The following is a 22,929-nucleotide window of genomic DNA, read 5'->3' on the forward strand; positions in this document are numbered from 1 at the left end:
AATCCTATTTCTATAATAAAAATCATTTTAATTATTGAAAAAAAGGGGGGTGAGCAATGGGGTTGTGTACCAAACTCTCCTTAGAGGTTATATCCTCAACTGGGATTCTGGAGAACTTTAACTTCCTCCATTACAGATGCTAGATCTCATCAACATTTGACTTTTTCACAGTGTATGAGGAACCTGGTGGGCAACAGTCCATAGGGTTGCAAACTTACCTGTTTTAGAAGGAGGGGAGAAAAGGAAAATTTTAAGGGTCAGTTTATTTCATCCCTTTTCTTTATTCAATTCCACGCATACTATGCCACCTTCTGGTCAAGAAATGGCTTTTTGTCTGTGTCAAGGAAAATCACTGTTAAAAGTGAGTACAATGGTTACAGTATCTCCCACCTGCAGGCCAAGGTGAAGAGAAAACTTTGTTTTGCTCAAATGGGAGAGGAGTGGGTGTGAACAGGGTCAAGCTGAGTGACTATAGGTTTTTTTTATATAGAAAGTACCTGAAGCCCTCATGCAAAAAGCCAGTCCTCAAGCAAGAGAAAGCAGAGAGACAGATCAGAGCATGGCCTTCAGCAGTGTAACTCTGTCAAAGCAGGAATTAGTAAAAGGATTAGTAAAATGAAAGTACTCTGTGTAACCCTCTCCATGTGTCCTCAAGGGACCTTCAGTGAAGATTGCTGTGACTTTTCAAGGCTCTTTGGGAAAGCATTTCAGATGTGTTAGATGAAGAAGGATAGACAAGGAAGCCCCAGATTTCTTTGCCACACTGTAGCTTTCTCAGAAGGGCTTCCCAGGTACTTCAGTGGGAAACAATCTGCCTGCCAATGCAAGTGCCCGCGGGTTCAATCCCTGGGTGGGGAAGATCCCCTGGAGAAAGGAAGGGCAACCTATTCCAGTATTCTTGCCTGGAGCATCCCATGGACAGAGGAGCTTGGCAGGCTACAGTCCATAGTGTCGCAGAGTCGGACACTACTGAAGCGACTTAGCACGCACGTACATGTAAGAAATTAAAAGATACTAGGATGTAAACCATCATAGTTAAATACTTGCTCCCAGAACTGTAGTACATTCCCGGAAAGATTCCCTAAAAGCATGATTTCTGGGTCTACAGGCATGCTTGCTTCTATTTATTTTTTAAAATTAAAAAATATTTTTCTAGCAGTTTTACGTTTCCAGAAAAATTGAGGCAGAAAGTCCAGAGAATTCTCATACGCCAACTGCTCTCCCTTCAATCAACAATCTTCTCGCTTAAAAAAAAAAAGTATTATTGATTTATAGAGGCTTTGGGGAATGGGAGAGGATATAGAAAACACACAAAGACCCTGGTTTGGTAAAATAAGGTTCGGCCGAAAAGCCGGGAGCAGTGAGTCAAAGTGAAAACTACATTTCCCAAAGGGTAGCGCGGCACGTCACAGAGGATGACGGCGCATGCGTAAAGGGGTCCTCCGCGCTGCGACTAAGCTCATAAAAGGGAAAAAGGCTGTGTGGGTCTCGTCCTGCCGCGAATCTTCGAACGTAAAGGGCATTGTCATCTGCAGACTCTGAAGAGCATTCGAGGGATCGCGCGCTTGCTCCCGCCGTCGCAGTTTCCAGCGCGACGTGCTTGTTCCACCCGTGGCTCTGTAGGTAGGTATGGGTCGCGGTCTGGGACACCCCCCTTCCGCCGCACACCCCCGCCCGGAGGATGGCGGGAGCGGAGGGCCGAGGGTCCCCATGCCCCAGCCTCGCTGAGACGGCGCTTGAGGGGCGGCGCGCACGCGCCTTGGCGGAGAAAGGCGGGGCGCCAGGAAGGAGGGCTGGTGTCGACCGTCTGTACCGTCTGCGCGTGCGTGCGCCCGCCAGCCCTGCACGGGTGGAAAGTCACCGCACGTGGAGCTTGGCGCGGTGGCCCAGGGAGGTGGGGTACCCAGGCCAGGTGCGAGAAGACGAGGGCAGAGGATGGGCCCCGAACCTTGGTAGCATTTGTTATTTGCTCATGATGTGCCCATCTTAACCAAACCACCTCATTCTTCATTCATATTTCTCCTGGCGCCTCGTTTCTCTGCCCTTGTTTGCAGCCAAATTTTTGGTCTGTACTCACTAGCACTTTTTCTTCTCCAAACCCACTTCAGTCGGGCCTGGATCCCCACTCTTCCACTGAAATAGTGCCTTGTCAAAGCCACCAGTCATCTCTAGGTCGCCAAATTCAGTGTTTAGTTCTCAGACCTGTAGCAGTATTTGATGTAGTTGATCTCTTTTTGCTGTGGAATATGCCGAAGTGTGACAAAACTTGGAAGGAAGAGTATAGATTTTATAGTTTGCAGGCTTGCAGTGGCAGCTCGACTACTTGTATTCCCTGAGTTACCTAGCATAACTTCACTCAACTGAACTGCACCTTCCCCAGCTGTAAGAAGGTGGGCTTGTAGCATTAATGTAGGCTTAAATGAGAGTCACCTGTGTAAGCTTCAGTACCAAAGCCTGGTAGGTATTGGGTATGGGTGCAGGGTGGGGTAGGTGGAAATCATCAGGTCTTCTTAATTTAAAAAAGGAAGCTGATTGAGGGACTTCCCTGGTGGTCCAGTGGTTAAGAATCTGCCTTGCAATGCAGGGGACTCAGTGTTTGATCCCTGGTCAGGGAACTATGATCCCACCTGGTGTGGGGCAATTAGGCCCAAGCACCACAACTATTGAGCCCACAGCCACAACCAGAGGGTCCATGGTTCCCACATGATGCAACGAAGATCCTGCATGCTGCAGCTAAATGAATAAATATTTTCTAACAAAACAAACTAATGTAGATTCTTACTGATGGTGGCTAAATTGAGGGTATGGGATCTGAATGTAGTCTTGGATGCCTTGCTTCCCTGTGACTCATGACAAAGCTTTTATTGTCCTCTGTCCTATTGGATTATTTTTAGAGTGGTTTAAGTATAGACTGTTCTCATTTGTTTGTATGAGAGGGTCAGACAGCAGTTTTAGACTGGGTGTTTAGCAGTTACTATGTGCTTTTCCTCGTAGCCTTGGTCCCTATGAATTACCTCTTTTTAGTCAAACTTCTCAGTTGCAGGTAACAAAAAGGTAGCCCAAACTAGCCTAAGCAGAAAAGGAGTATCTGTTGACTCTAACTAAAGAGTACCAGGTGCATCAGCTTCAGGTATGGCTGTATCCAGAAGCCTTGGTTATGTCACCAGTATTTCCTGTGTCTTTTCAGCTCTGCTTTCCTCCATGTTGATTTCTCCCTCAGGCAGGCAAAAATCTCCATCAGTTCCAGGCTTCTATGCTACTCTCTTAGTCAACAGAAAGAGGTCGTTGTTTTTTGTTTTTGTTTTTGTTTTTTTTTGATACATTGCTTCAGCAAGAAATTTGAAATTGATATTGGCCAGATTTGGGTCACATATCTCTTTCAGAACCAGCTGTGCTGGGCAGAAAGACGTAATACTTCTATGGACCCAGGTGGTATACTCAGCCTTGGAGCCAAGATGAGGGATGGTTTCCCAAAGGGAAATTAGAGTACTATTACAAGACCTAAATGTTTACTTAAGAAAAAAGAACAGATGTCTTTAAAAAGATTCACATATGATTGCTCTTAGCAGTTTTATTCATGATTGCCAAAAATGGACATAGACGCTATTCAGAGAAAAAAGGTTAAATAAACTGGTTTGTTTGTACAATTGATGCAACTCAGCGATAGAAAGGAACAAACTCCTAATACACACAGCAACACAGATGAATCTCAAAAGAAACCAGACACTGAAGTATATGGATGGCATGATTATATTTCTGTGAAGTTCTGGAAAAGGCATTACTAGTCTCTAGTAGAACATAGCAGAATAGTGGTTCCCCTTGTGGGTAGAAGTAGAAAGTCTGGAAAGAAGAGGGTTCTAGGACCCAGAAGGTTTAGGGTTCCTGGGCCTTACCTCAAAATTCATAAGAATTCTGAAACCTTATGGGGGTTACATAACCGCTCCTTGGTTTGAGACTAATGCTGAGATGAACTGGGACCCTTGAGCTTGGATAACAGGCAGTTTGAGCTGAACATTCTGTTTCCTCCCAGCTGGGAGCTCCCTGGTGAGCTGTGGTTCCAGGTCTGTGTTCCCACTTGTTTTGCACAAGTAAACTTAGTGTTCTCAGAGTGGAGAGCTACAGGAACCTTTACTGAGAGTGTATTTTCTGGGGAAATTCAAGTTCACAGCTGACTGGATCTGGAGATAGCAGTGTGTGCATGCTCAGGCACAGAGTTGTGTCCGACTCTTTGTGACCCTATGGACTATTGCCCACCAGGCTCCTCTGGCCGTGGCATTCTCCAGGCGTTTGCCTGGAGCGGGTTGCCATTTCTTCCTCCAGGAGATCTTCCTGACCCAGGGATCAAACCACATCTCTCGTGCATTGGCAGGCAGATTCTTTACCACTGAGCCACCTGGGAAGCCCAGAGATAGCAGTAGTTTATTGTAAGATCATAAAATGAGGTGCTTCTCCCCGGCAGGGTGCTACCTCGTGGGCAGAGCCCAAGCAGGGGAGGCCCCTTACATGGTGGCGGCCGTGATCACTCCCCCACACTTGGGATGCGTCAGCGTTTTCTGTTGCTTGTGCCTTTGTTTGGCTCAACTTAATAATACAGTCCCCTGTCTTTTCCTGGCACTGCCTTATTTACACTTCAGAATTACTTCACATCAAATAGAAAAGAAGTGAGATGAGAGCATTTAAAAAGTCACAAGTCGGCGTTTTTTTTGAGTGTTCGTGCGTCCTCACAGTTGGTGTAGGGGCTTCCTCTGCCTTAAGACGGGCCTCTCGTCAAATTTGGGGCCCTCCTTCCCCACCGCTGCCTTCTGGTTGCAGGATGAGGCCCTCCCTGGCTTGGTATTTGACTTACTCTTCCTCCAGACCACGTGGGTCAACTTTTTCACTTAAGTTTGCTGACAGTTTCAACCGCAGTTTCGTGTGTCTGTTTCTGCATCTACTGATTGCAAAAGGTTTTATGAGACAGCACTTTTTTTTTTTTTTTTTAATATACGTGGGATCTTTCTGGAAAATTACCCAAGAAACAACAGTGTTTGCTTCAAGGAGTGGGCGATTTCCTGACACTACTCATCAGTAGGATTATTGATGAAAGGGTCTTGTTGATGACAGCAGAGATGACTAGTCTTGCCTGTGGAGCTTTCTAGGTTGTCTGGAGAAGAAAAGATCTACCTACATCTACTGACTGGAAAAGCTGGTTTATAGATCTAGGTGAAAGTGTTAGTCACTCAGTTGTGCCCAGCTCTTTGCAACCTGGTGGAATGTAGCCCTCCAGGCTCCTCTGTCCCTGAAATTCTCCAGGCAAGGATACTGGAGTGGGTTGCCATGCCCTCCTCCAGGGGATCTTCTCAACCCAGGGACTGAACCCAGGTCTTCTGCATTGCAGGCAGATTCTTTATCTTCTGAGCCACTAGGGAAGCCCGGAGGTCTAGATAGGTTCCAGGAAAAGTCAAATAAGAGTTCAGTTAGGCTTCTTTAGAGTTAGTCAGACAAGACCAGTCTTTAGCTGGTTGTTGAGGAAAATGTACCCTGATAAAGAGGGAAAGGGTAGGCCTTCCCGGTGGTTCAGTGGTAAAGAATCCGCCTGCCAATACAGGAGACACAGGAAACATGGGTTCGATCTCTGATCCAGGAAGATCCCACATGCTGCAGAGCGACTAAGCCCATGTGCCAGAACTACTGAGCCTGTGCTCTAGACCCCAGGAACTGCAATTACTGCCCCCTAGATCCTGTGCTGCACAACGAGAGAGTAGCCCCTGCTCGCCACAACTGGAGAAAAGGCCACACAGCAGGGAAGACCCAGCACAGTCAAAAACAAATAAGGAAAATGAAAAAGAGGGAAAGAGGTGCCTCTCAGGCTCTTTGGAGGGTGGAGTGGGATGGGACAGGACATCTGTGTTTGAGAGTCTGTAGATAAGACGCACTAGAAGGACTGTCAGCAGATGATGACAGTAGATAGGCCTCAGGACTGGATCCCATCCTTCACCCTTCTGTCCCTTCACATGCAGCCCTGTTCTCTCCTGCCCCTCAGCCAACATGCTTCCATTTCCTCCGCCTGTAATCCCTCTGTCTGCTTGCCTCCCCTCAAGCCTCCACCCCTGTCTCTGGGTCACAGCCCTGCTAGCAGGGAATTGCTGTCTTCATTGCTATCACACCCCTCCTGCGTGGTCCCTCCCATTGACAGTCCCCCCCCCCCCCCCCCGAGGTCATCAGTAACACCCTATTTGATTCTAGAGACAGTCCTTTTCTGTGGCATGTGGTTTTATCGGTCACCCTCTCACGTAAACTTTCCAGCTTTGAGGGAGATTAAGATTTGGAGATGTCATTGCTCAGACAGGGCCGGGGGAGGAGGTTACCTAGGAGTGAGAGGGGACAGCAGCCCGGCTTGAGCCCTGAGGAGCGCCAACGTTTGTGATTCTATTTATTTATGTGTTTGGCTGTGCTGAGTCTTTGTTGCTGTGCGGACTTCTCTCCAGTTGCAATGAGCGGAGGCTGCTCTGCAGTTGAGGTGCGCGGGCTGCTCTCTTTGCAGAGCACAGGCTCTAGGACACGCGGGCTCCAGCTGTTGCAGCACGTGAGCTCAGCAGTTGTGGCTCCATGGCTTGTGGAACCTTCCTGGATCAGGGATCAAACCTGTGTCTCCCGCGTTGGCAGGCAGATTCTTTATCCCTGAGCCACCAGGGAAGCCCAACTCCAGCATTTAGAGAATGTTCAGAAGGGAGATCAGCCCAGGAGACTAAGGAGGAGCCGGGGTGAGGTAGAGGCAACCCGCACAGCAGGGAGGCCCTGAAGCCAGAGGTGGAGGAGGGAAGGGACCTGTGCCCACATGCTGACACATCATGTCGGATAAAACAGGAAAGGATCCAATGCTTTGACCTGTAGGAAGTGATTCATTTTTTTCAAGAACATTTTCGCTGGACTGGTGAGGATGAAGCTAGCTGAAAGTGGGTTGAAAAGTGAAATGGGGGTGAAGAAGTAGAGAGTCACATGCTTGGACAACTTTAATTTTGAAGTGGAACCAGGAATGGGTGGGTCCATGAGGTGAGCATGCGGTTCAGAAGCTCTCATTTATTTTTAAGATGGGTCCCTGCCCCAGTGTGTGCTTGTTTGCTCATAAAGCGTAGGAAAAACATGTCAAGTGATGCAAGAGGAGATGGGGTTCAGAGCACAGATGAGGGAGGGTTTGGTCTTCAGTAAGTGAAAGGACAGTCTTCTGTCTTGAGGGGAAGGCGGAATGGAGCTCTGCTGCACGAGGTCATGGTTTTGATGGTGGGATCGTTTCCACAGACTTTGTGATCTCTGGCTTGTCATCTGAGCAAACTGGGAACCTTGGACATCAGTAAAGGGGACCCAAAGTCAGGTATGAGGGCAGGAGCAAAGATACTGAGCAGAGAAGATGTTTGAAGCATTCACATTATAAGAGAAGGTAACTGATTTTTCTGGTAGTAGAATGGGAGTGCTTGCTATCAATGTTTGTATAAAGTAAAACCCACCTGTCCATTTGGGGGGCTTCCCCCTCTTTTAATATGCACAGGGTAGGCATGTAGAAGGCAGGTGGTTCTGACCAGGATTCTGCTTTATGTGGCAGGAGAGAGTAACCCTTTTCCATGCTGATCCGATCTTTCCCAGAATCTTCCCACTGGACTCATCCTTGGTCAACACCCTCACCTTGGTTGTGGTTCAAGGGGGTCTCTTTCCCCCTTCCTCTTTGCTCACTCAGCAGATCATCTCTAGCCTCATCAATGACCTTTATGCTATTCATTGTCAAATTTATCCACTTTGAATCTCTTAAACTCTAGATCCCTGATTTCATGTGGTTCTAATTAGTGCAACTAGACTTTTTTTTCTTAAGGGACATGTTATTCTTTGTATTAAAATGCATTATATAAGGCCTGCAGTGGTAAAAATAGCACTGCACATGTGAAGAAAGAAAGATGTGTCACAGCTAAGTTGGACTTCATAAAAATTGAGAACATGTGCTTTAAAGGACACAATTCAGCAATCACTTATAAAACCAAAAAATGGGCAAAGGGTAGTTCTCTCAAGAAGTTACAGAAATGGCATTTAAACACATGAAAAGATGTTCAATATCATCAGCCATCAAGGAAATGCAAAGCAAAACCACTGGTTAGCATTTCATACCCACTCAGATGGCTGTAATCAAAAAGACAGATAATATCACATGTTTATGATAGAGATAGCAGAACCCTCCTATGTTGCTGATGGAGATATAGATGGCACACCCACATTGGAAACAGTCCAGCAGTTCTCAAAAGCTTAAACATAGAGTTACCATATGACCCAGCAGTTGCACTCCTTGGTACATGCCCAGAAAATGAAAATATGTCTGCAGGTATTTATAGCGGCATTGTTCATAATGTCCAAAAAGTGAACACAACCCAAACGTCCATCAGTTGATGAGCTGATACACAAAATGTGGTATATGTAAACATGGAATATTATTGAACAGTAAAAAAAAATGAAGTAACTTCATGGCTGATTCATGTCAATGTATGACAAAACCCACTACAATGTTGTGAAGTAATTAGCCTCAACTAGTAAAAATAAATGAAAAAAAAAATGAAGTGCAGAATAAGTGCAAAATATCTAGAGACAGAAGGTAAATTAGTGTTTGCTGAGGGCTGGCAGAGTTGGAGATGGGCATGTATTTAAAATGTACAATTCAATCAGTTCAGTCGCTCAGTCATGTCTGACTCTTGGCCACCCCATGGACTGCTGCACGCCCGGCTTCTCTGTCTATCACCAGCTCCTGGAGCTTGCTCAAAGTCATGTCTGTTGAGTTGGTGATGCCATCCAACCTCTCATCCTCTGTCTTCCTCTTCTCCTCTTGCCTTCAGTCTTTCCCAGCGTCAGGGTCATTTCAGATGAGTCAGTTCTTCACATCAGGTGGCCGAAGTATTGGAATTTCAGCTTCAGCCCTTCCGATGAATATTCAGGACTGATTTCCTTTAGGATGGACTAGTTGGATCTCCATACAGTCCAAGGGACTCTCAAGAGTTTTCTCCAACGCTGAAGTTCAAAAGTTTCAATTCTTCGGCACTCAGCTTTCTTTATGGTCCAACTCTCACATCCATACATGGCTACTGGAAAAACCATAGCTTTGACTAGACAGATCTTTGCTGGTAAAGTAATGTCTTTGCTTTTTAATATGCCGTCTAGGTTTGTCATAGCTTTTCTTCCAAGGAGCAAGCATCTTTTAATTTCATGGCTGTAGTCACTATCTGCAGTGATTTTGTAGCCCAAGAAAATACAATTCAGTGGTTTTTAGTATATTCAAAGTTTTGCGGTCATCACCACAATCAATTTTATAACATTTTGATCACCTGGCCAAAAAACCTTATACCCATTAACAGTCACTCCCCTTCTTTTTTCAACTATCTCCGCCCACCCCCTCACCCCCCACCCCAGCCAACTTTCTGTGAACTTGCCTATTCTGGCTATTTCTTATAAAGGGAATCATATAATATGAGGTTTGGTTGTGTCTGGCTTTTTTCACTTAGCATAATGTTTGCAAGGTTTGTCCATGTTGTCGCATGTATCACTACTTCATCCCTTATCATTGTAATAATATAGTCTGTTGTATGAATAATACCACGTTTTACTTAACCCGAACCCATTCATTCAGTTTCTCCACATCCTCAGCAGCGCTTGTTATTATGTCTCATTTTTATTATAGCCATCCTAGTGAGTGTGAACTGGTTTTTCCTGTGGTTTTGACTTTTATTTCTTGATGGCTAATGATACTGAGCGTTTTTTTCAGTTGCTTGTTGGCCATTTGTATATCTTAGGAGAATTGTCTAAGCAGATCATTTTTGTATATGGTCTGAGGTAAGGACCCACATTCACTCTTTTACAGGTGGGCATCCAGTTGTCCTTGCACCATTTATCAAAAAAGACTATTGTTTCCCCATTAAATTGTCTTGGCAACTTTGTGGAAAATCAGTTGACCATGGATATAGGTTTATTGGTGGTTTCTTGATTTTGTCCCATTGATCTTATGTCTGCCTTTATGCCAGTACCATACCATCTTGATTACTATAACTTTGTAGTATGTTTTGTAATTCAAGATTATTTTGGTTATTTTGGATCCCTTGGATTTTCATGTAAATTTTCGGATGAGCTTGTTAATTTCTGCAAAGAAGCCAGCTAGGATTTTGATAGGGCTTTTGTTGAAACTATAAATCAATTTGGGGAATAATGCTATTTTAATAATATTAAATCTTCTGATCCTTGAATATGGGCGTCTGTTTAGATCATCTTAATTTTTTTAAACAGTGTTTTCTAGTTTTTAGAGTAAAAATTCTATACTTTTCTTATTAAATTTATTCCTAAGTATCTTATTCTTTTTGATGCTATTGTAAATGGAGTTTTTTCTTAATTTCATTTTTGGATTGTTCATTGCCACTGTGTAGAAATGCAGTTGATTTTTGTCTTAGCGATCTTCTCTCCTCTAACCCTTATTAGTTCTTATAGTTGTTTAGTGAGTTTCTCAGGGTTTTCTTTAACTTTTTATTTTGTATTGGACTATATAGCTGATTAACAATGTTGTAATAGTTTCAAGTGAACAGCAACGGGACTCAGCCATACATAAACATGTATCCAGGGTTTTCTGTGTACAAGGCCATGTCATCTGCAGATGGAGATAGTTTTACTTTTTTCTTTCCAATCTTGGTTCTTTTATTTCATTTTATTGCCCCAGCTAGAACCTCCAGAACAGTGTTGACTTGTTGCTGATCTTAGCAGGGAAAGTTTTAAGTCTTTCACCAGTATGATGTTATCTATGGGTTTTCATAGATGCCCTTGATCAAGTTGAGGCAGTTCTCCTGTATTCCTGGTTTTTTTATTACTTTTTAAATAAACAAAAGCAGAGATTTTAAGAAGATATGACTATTTACATACAAGGAATTCAGTTTACTATTAGGAGGGGTGTGGGAGATTCAGTGTGAAGCTGATCTTTGTGGATATGGAGATGTATTAATTGAACCACCTTTCCCAGAAGGTAGGGGGATCATGTAAAATTTCAACATTGTAAAAAATTTTCCTTTTTTCTTCCCATCTCCTTTTCTCTTTAGGCATGTGTCCATTTTTACCTAGTTACAATAGCTTACTTTAAAAAAATTTTTTTATTGAAGTATAGTTGATTTACAATGTTGTGTTGATTACTGTTGTACAACAGAGTGATTCAATGTTTTTTTTATATACACACACACACATTCTTTTTTCCTTAATTTTTAAAATCATTTTTTAATTTGTTTTTACTTTCTGGCTGTGCCATACAACTTGTGGGATTTTATAGTTCCCCTGACCAGAGATTGAATTAAGGCTCTCAGCAGTGAGAGTGCAGAGTCCTAACCACTGGACCACTAGGGAATTCCTGAAATTCTGTTTTAAGATATTCTTTTCCATTATGGTTTAATCGTAGGATATTGAATATAGCTCTCTGGGCTATACAGTATGACCTTGTTATTCATCCATCCGCTAACCTCAACTGCCCACTGCATCTCTTCTCCAGTCCTCTTCCCCTTGGCAACTGCCAGTCTGTTCTTTGTGTCCGTGATTCTGTTCCTGTTTCATAGATAGATTCATTTGAATCATATTTTAAATTCCACATATAAATGATATCATATGGTGTTTGTCTTTCTCTTTCTGACTGATTTCACTTAGTATGATAGTTTTCAGTTACATCCATGTTGCTGCAGATGGTATTATTTCATTCTTTTTTATGGCTGAGTAGTATTCCATTGTATATATGCACCACATCTTCTTTATCCATTCATCTGTTGATGGACATTTAGGTTGTATCTTGGCAAAACAGTAGCTTACTTTTAAAATCGCCTATTATTGTCTTTTATCCTGATTATCTACTGTTGCATTTTATTTTCATCAGAATACATTTATCTTACCTTAAGTCAGATACTTTTAGTAAATTTTTCTTCCCTCTACAATAAAAAAAAAGTAACAGTACTTTATGATTTGGAAAGTGTCTTCATATAAGATCTTATTTGGAAAAAAAAAAAGATCTTATTTGAGCCTTCATTTTACAGATTTAAAAAAAGGGCAAAGTGAAAGTCGCTCAGTCATGTCTGACTCTTTGCGACCCCATGCACTATACAGTCCATGGAATTCTCCACGTCAGAATACTGGACTGGGTAGCCTTTGTCTTCTCCAGGGGATCTTCCCAATCCAGGAATGAAACCCAGGTCTCCCACGTTGCAGGCGGATTCTTTACCAGTTAAGCCACAAGGGAAGCCCAAGAATACTGGAGTGGGTAGCCTACCCCTTCTCCAGCGGATCTTCCCGACCCAGGAATCGAACCAGGGTCTCCTGTATTGCAGGTGGATTCTTTACCAAGTGAGCTCTCAGGGAAGCAAAATTTTAAAATAAAAAGGCAGGAGGAGGGTAAACCAGAATACTTGAATTCAAGAGTTGAGGCTGTGGCGTGCTGCTTTTGGAAGGTACTTACTAAGTACTCCTGACTTGTTTGAACATATGGAATCCAAGCATCTCTGGACTGGGGAAGAATTCCAGGACCACTTGCCACGGTATTAGTTTCCTAGGGCTGCTGTAAACAAATGACCATAAACTGGGTGACTGCAAACAAAAGAAATGTATTCTTTCACAGATCTGAAGGCTAGAATTCCAAACTCAAGCAGTCCTGTTAGTTGCAGAATCAAGGGTAGGGTCCTTCTTAGGGGCTCAGAAGGAGAGTATGTTCCATCTCTCTCTCCCAGTTTCTAGTGGTTGCCAGCAATCATTGGCACTCCTTAGCTTGCAGCTGCCTGACTCCAGTCTCTGCCTCTGTCAGATGACTGTCTTCCCTCCGTATATGTCTGTCTCTCCACCTGGCATTCTGTGTGTGTGTGTCTGTTTCTCTCTTACACGGACACAAGACATATTGGATTATATGTGTGTATGTGTGTACACAGTCGTGTCTGACTTTGTGGCCCCATAGACTGTAGCCCATCAGGCTTCTCTGTCCATGGAATTTTCCAGGCAAGGAAATTGGAGCACGTTGCCATTTCCTACTCCAGGGGATCTTCCCGACACAGGGATTGAACCCACATCTCTTATGTCTCCTGCCTTGGCAGGCAGATTCTTTACTACTGTGTCGCGGGGGGAAGCCGCATAAGCCACCAGGGAAGCCTTCATGTCGGATTAAGGCCTCCCCTTTTCCAGTATGATCTCATCTTAACATACATCTTAATTACATCTGCAAAGACGCTGTTTCCATATAAGGTCACATTCACAAGTACCAGAGGTTAGGACTGCAGTGTCCTAACCAGAAGAATGGTTAAACCCACAATAGCCACTAATAAGTTCTCTTTTCCTCCCTTCCCCGCAGGCACCCCTGTATACCATGGCCCTCGTGTCTGCTGATTCCCGAATTGCAGAACTGCTCACAGAACTCCATCAGCTGATCAAGCAAACCCAGGTAAAAAGCCACAGCTCTCCACTCCTCGAGGGGATCGTGGGCTGTGATACTGAACTGTGGAGGGGGCGGGGGTGGTTGTGTTCAAAGAGATTGGACATGCCGGAACCACGATGATGTCATGAAGGTGAGAGGAGGAGCATGTGGGCTATGACTGCCGTGCCTACTGGATTTTCTATCACGTGCAGGATTTTATGGTTCTTTTTGGTTAGTAGCAGCAATTTTGTGATACTGAGCTATATTCACATTCAGTTCACCTATTTAAGGTGTACAGTCCAATTTGAATCCAATATTCAAAGTGTTGTGCAACCATCACCGTCATCAATTTCAGAACATTTTCAAAAAAGCCCTGTACCCAGTAGCAGTCACTTTCCGTAAGCCTCCATCTCCTTGTTCCAGGTAAACATAGACACTCTTATCAGGCAAAATATTTCAGGTGTGTTTAGAGGTTATTTCCCAAGAGCTGGTCAAGGGCCAACCCTGTTTTGAAATGCCCAGCGTTTGAAAACCCTAGCCTGCTGAATTAAACCTTAACTGCACACCCACCTCCCTAGCCCTTGGCCTAGGCTCTGTTACAGCAAAATAATCATTTGAACATTTGCATTTAGTATAGCATTTATAGACGAGGGCATGGCAACCCACTCCAGTCTTCTTGCCTGGAAAATCCCCATGGACAGAGGAGCCTGGCAGGCTACAGTCCATAGGGTCGCACAGAGTCGGACACAACTGAAGCGACTTTGCATGCATGCATGGCATTTATATAGCAGATATAGGTGTACCTGATACAATAGTATCAGGATGAATATGCCTGACCTTTGCAGGAATCCTTGTAGGGTTGAAATAGACTTAAAGAAACAACTAAATCTGTTCTATGGAACCATTACATGCACTTTCATATCTTTGTCCTAATTTGATTACCCAATTTCCTCCTTCATCTTCCACTCTCTGTACCGTTTGATAGACTTATGTGAAACTGCTTAGCATCAAAAGTAACTGATGAGTCAAATCCAGTTCCTCCTCAGGCCAGTCATCTTTTATCAGCATTTCATTCTCACAAGACTTTGACTCAGTCTCCTAATACAGTTGGTCATCAATATCAGTATTAGCCTATGATTTACTTAACACAACATAGTTAAATCTTACTGATAGTACCAGTGTGTTATAACATACTAAAGTGTGATCATGGTAAAATTGGTTTCATTATAGAACAGATCAGTAAGAATTACAGAGCAGTTTCTTATGCCTTTGCAACAGAATTGGCTCTGCCCATTTACCAGATTTATGAACAGGTTTTAATACAGTTTGTTCATGATTCAGTTATTTTTGAATTAGTGGGCTGTTTCAACTATGTGGTATAACTGCATTCACTCCTAACTTCATTTTGCCAAATGGCTACCGGCTCAAGTTTTTAGAAATTCTGACATAAAGATTAAAAGGTAAAGTTACAATTTCTTTCTTAGGAATCATCCTAGCTCCCAGAATCTTCACTTGCAGCCTTGGTCCTAGGATCACTGATGTAGGGAAGAATTGTACCAGCTTCCTTCCCTACCCCTGCTTCTCCAGATGAATTGATCATAGATACATGTGTAAATTTCTAGACTCTCAATTCTGTTCCATTGATTTATATGGCAGTGTCACACCATTCGACTACTGCAGCTTTGTAGAGAGTTCTGAAGTTGGGGAATGTGAGTTCTCCCATGTTATTTTTGTTTTTCTTTTTCAAGATTGTTTTGGCTGTTCTGGGTCACTTGAATTTCCATATGAATTTGAAGATGAGCTTGTCAGTTTCTGCAGAGAAGTCAGCTGGAATTTCGATGGGGGTTGCATTGAATCTGTGGATCACTTTGTCTTTTTTGATAAAGGAGTATCATTAAATGTATAACTTGTGATTGAACTTTAATGCCTTTCGTACTGCTTTTGCATTAGGCGGGGGGAAAAAACCTTTTGAACTTAGGGATTTGGAAGTTGGATTTACAAAACGAGGGCCCTGTTTATGGGGCCTCTGGCCAGGGCGGTAGGGTAGTTATCACAGCAGCATGAAGGGCTCCCTCATGTCCTGTCGACCTCATCCTTGCAGGAAGAGCGATCGAGGAGTGAACACAACTTGGTGAACATCCAGAAGACCCACGAGCGGATGCAGACCGAGAACAAGAGTGAGTAGCTGGGCTCGGGAGAGAAAGGCAAGGAGCGGGGTGGGTGTGAGCTAAGACTGGCTGTCCTCATTTTCAAAAGCGACTTTTGCATGTATCTGCCTGATCCGAAATGAAGTGCTGCCTAGGCCTGAAGGACAGTTTTCACTTGGGCCGGGTGACCCAAGATGACCCAGGAGACGGATGGCAGACTCGCATGTATCTGTCTCCCTGTGTTTACTCTGCAGTCTCTCCCTATTACCGGACAAAGCTGCGTGGCCTCTATACAACTGCCAAAGCCGATGCAGAGGCTGAATGCAAGTGAGTACTGTCCCTCTGCTTTGCCGTTGCCTCCCTACTCACCCAGGTGCTAGGCTGTAGGAGCCCACGGCCCCAGCCTGCCCCCCTCCCAGGGCTAAGCAGATCCTGACTCCCAGCCTCTCCTGTAGGGCCCAGCTTCTCTAGAGCCCACTCTCGTCCCTCTTCCCCGGCCCCACTGTTGTATAAATGGCAGAAGGGCATAGATCAAATCCCAGCGCTACCACTTGACCTTGGGTGGTCTCTTGAGCTGAGACTCAGTTACTCCCTCATTAAAGTAGGGATAATAACTGCCTATAGAATTGTCAACGTAAAATGTGGTGATGCATATAAAGTCAGTAATATCTATATTTTTCAAACTGTTTTGACCATAACCCATGGTGATGCCTGGTGCTGGGTAGTCTTCACAGAGACACACACGGTTAGTGAGGGACCTGCCTTCAGGGGCAAGCCATCCAGAAAGGAGAGATGCCCTAAAAAAAGTTACAGGACAGTGTAGTCGGTGGGCTGGCAGAGAGGTGCTCACTGGGCCTTGGAATCTGGGACCCTCTCAGGGAGGAGGAGCAACTTGAGCTGGGGATGGGTAGGCAGACAAGACGGAGTGTGCCAGGGCTGTGAGGAGCTCCTGCAGGGTGCGAGCGTTTGGGGAGTGAGAACTAGCCCTGTGTGGCTGGGGGAGGGGAGGGCCTCCAGTACCCGGACTTTATCTTGGAGGCAGTAGGGAGCCAAAGATGGTATAAGAGCAGGAGAGAACGCCTGGCTGCCACACAGAGAACAGACTGGGTGAGATTCAAGTCTAGCTTAGAGACCAGTGGGGCCGGAGAAACACGGGGCAGGTTCTGAGATCAAACTGGGGACAAGTTGGGAGACGAGAAGCTTTCCAAGGTTTTAGCTTAGACAAAGGGGTCTGCTGGGGCCCCCCGTGTCAGGATGGGGAGCAGAGACAAAAGGGTGGGGCTGACTGGCGGGGAGGGGACACAGTGGATTCTGGTTGGAGGTGTTGCTTTCTTGGTCTTCCCGCCTGCCCTTGCCCATCCCCATCTTCTCCCAATTGGAAGGATTGGAAGGTTCATTGTGGGGCCCTTTCCCACTAGAGGGCCTGGAGTTTGGCTTGTATAAGTCAGAGTGACTCACACTCATTTAAAAGTAAAAGACAGACGTACCCTTCTCGGATTAACTGTCGGCAGAGTGAGGCGACAGCTTCTGTAGCCAGATGGTGTGGGCTCTTCTCTGGCCTCAACTTTCCAGAATTTAACACTTAAAGCTTGTTTCAGAAGTGCAGGTCCCTGGCAGTTGTGCTGCCATTTGACTTTTTCAGACTCTCAGACCTTCTTAGGTTCAATCACTAAATATTAAGTAAGGAGTCCTCCCCTCCAGATACCACACTGGGAAGAGAAGAGCGAGTGAGGCAGATAAGACGCCCGCCCTGCCCACAGGGAGCTCCGCGTTCGGGTGGGGAAAACATGGTGGTATTCGTGCCCACGTGGCACTGACCCGGCTGCTGTGGTGCCTGTCAGCTCTTCTTCCTAATATTTGTGGTCAACCTCTCGTGAAACTGCAGAGGCCCCAGGAGCCCGCGCCGCTTCTTCACCTACTTTGCTCTCCTTTCATCTGAGCCCACAGCTCTTCCCAGCCTTTCCTCCTGCTTTTGCAGAAAATGCAGAGAAGCCCCTCTGTCTTCATTTAACAATCGTCTCTTTTGGCAGGAGTGGAAGGAGACAGATCAAAGATGTCACTTTCCATGTGCCAGTGGAGGCGGGTAGCCATTCTGGGGGGAACAAGATACTTTCTTTTTTCGAAACTTATTTTTTAAAACTTTATTTTGTATTGGAGTGTAGCCAATTGACGATGTTGAGATTCTTTCAAGTGCATAGCAGAGTGACTCAACCATACATATACATGTATCCATTCTCCCCCTACCACCCAGACTACTGGGAACAAGAAGTTTTCTGACACTGATTCAGAAGGCATTTTTCCGGATGCAGCCCCAGGAGGGCAGAGCGTCCGGGATGGTGTCCTCCGTGACTCTCTGGCCACAGACACCAACAGCCTGGCTCAGAGTTCCATCGAAGGAAGGTAGTTTGATGAGTAGTTAGGCCTGTGCACACAGAGGTCCAGTTTAACTTTGTGAGGACCTGGGTGGTCACAGCCTCAAACGTTAAGTGCCTGGAGCAGAGAATGAATGCCTCAGCACCTGGACGGACTGTCTGAGCCAGGCGCCGAGGTCTGGTCAGCTGGCCGCCTGCGTGTGGGCACCGGCGGCGTGGACACCGTCCTGTGCTCACTGGGGGAAGGGCTCTCGTCTTGATCCATCACAGGATGTGTCCGCCGGGAAGCTGGAGGGAAGGTATTGTCCCTCCTCAGGCCTGACAGGGTCACACACAGACACAGACCAGTTACGGGGGCAGAGAAGCCGTGTGCCTGAGAGTCTAGGGCCTATTGTGTTCACCCTCCCGCTGGGCCTGGGGCTGAGGGAGGCCCCGCAGCCAGTCCTGCTGCTAGGCTCCTTCTGTAGATGGCCAGAGGGTGGGCAGCTCCCGGGCAGTTCATCTGTGCAACACCGCTTGGCTTATTAGCTGCTTTCTGTCTGCCTCTGCAAGCACAGTTCCACCTATCTCAGCAAGACAGAAGAAAGCCCACAAGGAATTTTTTGACTCCTTTTCTTTTTAAAAGTTCACTCTAATCAGATAATTACTGTGAACTGGTATGCAGCAGTACTGGATTACTTTAAAGAGCCCACACTGGTTAGGTCCTTACTAATGGTTGGGGAGGAAAGTTAGGGCTCAGGGTTCTTGGCTGAGGACCCTTCAAAGGATCAGCCAGCAAGAGGCCTTTCCTCCACTATCCCAGGGGAAACAAGCCTCTTGGGGTGGCCCTTCCCTGAGGGGTGCTGACAGGCTGGCGGGCTGCCTGCTAGAAGGTAGACACCCATGCTTTGCTGGGTGGTCATCCTGATTGACCTTTCTGGTTCGGAGAGGCAGAAATTTCAGTTCCAGAAAACTGCTCTTGAAATAGTAAATGATCTTAAAACATGGTTTCCTCAGACCTCTCCTCAGACCTCAGAACTTCAGTAACTTTGTTGTGGTTCAGTAGCTAAGTTGTGTCAGACTCTGCAGACCCCCTGGAGTGCAGCAATGTTACATTCCTTTCCTTGGAGATTCACAATGCAATTTAAAGTGGTAAAGGCTATGCCAAGTTCTGCAACAATTTCTTTAACTCAGTATTTCACAAACTTTCCTGCCAGTGGAGTACATTTACACACTGGTTCTCAAGTCTGGCTGCACCCAGAGGTTCTGATTTAACTAGGGTGGAATTCATGCATTAGTATTAACTTTTTATATGCTCAGACTTACCTAAATATATTTTTACCACATTTGCTTTTATTGTTCTCTGTATAGTGAAAAAATTTTTTCTGAACCTTTTATGTTGCAGACATGATGCCTGATGCCTCTGGACCTCTAAACACATCAATCAGCATGTGCTTTACAAAAGGACATTCTTAAACAACCATTTCACGTTTCTCAAAATTACGATATTACGCTGATATAAAACTATTCTCTGAGCTACAGATCTTATTCAGATGACCTTGATAGCAAAAGAACAGAATATTTTCCTAGTGCAGATTAGTTTTCCTGTCTCTTTAGTCTCTCTCAGTGTGGAACGGTTCCCAGGCTGTCTCTGCTTTTCGTGACTTTGACATTCTGAAAATGATAAGCCAGGGTAGAATCTCCCTCAGTTGGGTTTGTCTGCTGTTTCCTCACAATTAGATTCAGGTTTTACGCTTCTGGAAGTGATGTCCTCCGTCTTCATATTAGAAGGCAGAACTCTCACTGGTAAAGGTGGGCTCTTCCAGGTTTCTCCTCAAATTAGGGCTATTTACCCTCTTAGGTAGTTTGTCCCACTACTTCCTCCCGTCTCATCTGTTCTTTTGTGCTTTTAAGAATAAAAAGTACACACTTAGGGTTGATGGTTTCCGGCGGCAGGCTTGGTCCAAGCTGGCCAGCCTCCCGTTATGAGAAAAGGAAGTCCGTGCTTTATGCTTCACGCAGACCTCTTCTCTCCCTTCTCCCCACCCTCAGCATCCTTCGGAAAGCCCTAGATAAGATTGCAGAAATCAAGTCTCTATTGGAAGAGAGGCGGATTGGTGAGTTAGAGACCACCCGGTGGAGTGATGGCTCCTGAGAGCGACAGTCAGTCTCCCTGTGGGGGCGCCTGTGACTTCAGTCCAGTGGGATCGTCCGGGGCTGGGAAGGGAATGGGGATGGTCCCCAGCGCTCCCTGCGGACCACGCTGATTCCCCTGCTCTGCCTACTGTCTGGGGCACTCCCCCCCACCTTTCCTACTGCCACCTCCTGTTTCTTTCTTTTTTAAACCCACACCCTCAGCCATGAAAGCGCAGAGTTCTAACCACTGGACTGCCAGGGAGTTCTCCCCCCTCCCATTTCTTGCTCTGAGGAGAACCTGGCTGTGTTTTGAGAGCTGAACCCTGGGTGTCTTGAAACCAGCCTTCCGCATGGAGTTTACCAACACGAGGCGCTGGCTTCCAGATCCCTCAGGCTGCCGGGGCCTTCCCAACTCTCTTGGCCCAGTGAACCCACAGTCCACACCTCCTCACCCATCAAAAACTGTCACACCGCCAGCTGGGTCTGTATGAGGTGGCTGGGTGTGTTGAACCGTGCCCGAGATCAGGGGTCTGTCCACATTTGTCTTTAAAAATTTGTTGTTGTTGAACTACAACATATGTTAATAGGAAAGAACACAGATGTGAACACACAGCTTGCTGAAACTTTTCACTAACTGAACAAAATGTTCCTGGCACCCAGATCAAGAACTAGAACATGACCACTGCCCCACAACCCCCGCTTCTGCCCTTTCCTGCTCCTTCCCCTTAGGGTATCCACCCTCCCGGTGGCTCTTCATCTGTCAGTCTGGGTGGTCTCACTGCAGGCATCTTGAGGAAGGGGTAGGATGGCACGCAGCCCCTTGGTACTCACTCAGGCCAGGGTGCTGCAGGCTGAGCTCTGATGGCCCAATGTGGGCGGGCTGGGGTGGGCGCCCTATCTCTGATATCTTGAGGGCTCACTTCTCTCTTTCCCACAGCGGCCAAGATCGCAGGCCTGTACAATGACTCGGAGCCTCCTCGGAAGACCATGCGCAGGGGGGTGCTCATGACCCTGCTGCAGCAGTCAGCCATGACCCTGCCCCTGTGGATCGGGAAGCCTGGTGACAAGTGAGGGCGGGCCCCGCCCGGGTAGGGTAGGGGCTAGCAAGGCGGGGGCTGGGACTGAACATTTTAATTCTGTCCTCAGACCCCCGCCCCTCTGCGGGGCCATTCCGGCTTCTGGGGACTACGTGGCCAAACCTGGAGACAAGGTGGCCGCCCGGGTGAAGGCCGTGGACGGGGATGAGCAGTGGATCCTGGCCGAGGTGGTCAGTTACAGCCATGCCACCAACAAGTGAGTGGTCCCCCGGCCCCGTGGGCTGCTCTCCCGTCACCACAGCCTCATGGGCTACACTGTCATGCATCTGCAGGCTGGGAGGAAAGCTACACCCTTGGGTATCTGTGAGGACCAGGGGGCTGCTTCCCCTCCCTGCCCTCCTCCCCCTTCCTCACGACCTCACGACTCCCCGACTTGGACTGTGACCCTGACCCTTTCTGCATCCAGCCCTTTCCTTTCGTCCGCCCGCAGGTACGAGGTAGATGACATTGACGAAGAAGGCAAAGAGTGAGTGTGCTGGTGGGGAAGGGGGCTGTGGAAGCCTGGGGGCGGCCAAGCTGCGGGGACAGGGCCCCCACCTGACCTCAGCCCCACCCCCAGGAGACACACCCTGAGCCGCCGGCGGATCATCCCACTGCCCCAGTGGAAGGCCAACCCAGAGACGGACCCCGAAGCTTTATTCCAGAAGGAGCAGCTTGTGCTGGCCCTGTATCCCCAGACCACCTGCTTCTACCGTGCCCTGATCCACACGCCCCCACAACGGGTAAGGCAGCCCCCACAGGAGAGGCCGTCCCTAACGTCAGGGCCAGGTGGCCAGATGGCTCCTGGAGTCACCTTCCCGCCTCCTTCCCCTCTTGTCTTCATCTCACAGCCTCTCTGAGCTCGGAGGGCCCTGCAAGTTGCCCTCTGTCTTCTGCTTAGTCAGCCCTCCAGCCCTGCCCTCTGGGGCAGCGCTGACCCACCCTCCTCTTCCCAAGCTTCAGAGCCTTAGCAAGCCCTGAGCCGAATGGACGTGATGCGTACACTAGTCTAACCTCACTTTTGCATTGAGTTGGGAAGCTCCATGCCCAGGGCCTGTCTTGGAGCCCTTCACTCCAGCCCCACTGCCTTTTCCGCAGCTGAACCGCTTTCCCTCATGCTCTTGACCACATTGCCAATGCCCTGGTCACCTGATGCCAGTTTAAAGGCTATTCTTGCCTCTTCCCCCAGGATCCTCGCTGTTGCCCTCTAGGTTGTCCTTGATCCCTTTTACCCAGGCTCCCTGGTACCACACCCTCCAGTTACGGCCCACTTATGTAGGTGGTGGTCTCCTTGATCTTCATCCCTTATCCTTGGCCCTTGGTTGCTGAGGAAAGAGTTCTGTAGTAACAGGGACTGCGTTCACACATCTCCACTTCTTGAGTGAATATGAGGACAGGAGCTTCTGGGGTCCACGAGCCAGAGGTTCCTGTCACTCTAAGCTTAGTGGTGTGGGGCGGGGGTTTCGCCTGGAGCCCTCTGACCAGTCCCTCCTGTCTGCTTCTGCTGCAGCCCCAGGATGACTATTCTGTCCTGTTTGAAGACACCTCCTATGCAGACGGTTACTCCCCTCCCCTCAATGTAGCCCAGCGGTACGTGGTGGCTTGTAAGGAGCCCAAGAAAAAGTGAAGTGGCCTAGCAGACTCGCAATCAGCTGACACCCTCAAAGGGGGACACACAAGATTTTGTGATCAAATAAATATTCTTCCTCCTTGTCCATGTCTCCTGGGTTTTGCTTTTCCAGACCCTTGTCTCCCTCCCCACTAGGGCGAGCTGGAGGCCACCAGGGGAAATGGCTTCATTG

At 46.8% G+C, this 22,929-nt stretch overlaps 1 protein-coding gene across 1 annotated transcript; it reads left to right on the forward strand.

Annotated features, from left to right (window-relative positions):
* The first annotated feature begins 1,441 nt into the window (after positions 1-1,441).
* Positions 1,442-22,840, forward strand: SGF29 (SAGA complex associated factor 29). Its single transcript, XM_065920338.1, has 10 exons — positions 1,442-1,623; positions 13,355-13,444; positions 15,519-15,594; positions 15,819-15,891; positions 19,968-20,032; positions 20,989-21,118; positions 21,198-21,344; positions 21,579-21,614; positions 21,708-21,870; positions 22,638-22,840. The coding sequence occupies exons 2-10, from the start codon at positions 13,370-13,372 to the stop codon at positions 22,752-22,754; spliced, it is 882 nt and encodes a 293-aa protein (XP_065776410.1). The 5' UTR covers positions 1,442-1,623; positions 13,355-13,369; the 3' UTR covers positions 22,755-22,840.
* The last annotated feature ends 89 nt before the right edge of the window (positions 22,841-22,929 follow it).

Source organism: Muntiacus reevesi, chromosome 2, assembly GCF_963930625.1.
Source record: "Muntiacus reevesi chromosome 2, mMunRee1.1, whole genome shotgun sequence".
Lineage (NCBI taxonomy): Eukaryota > Metazoa > Chordata > Mammalia > Artiodactyla > Cervidae > Muntiacus > Muntiacus reevesi.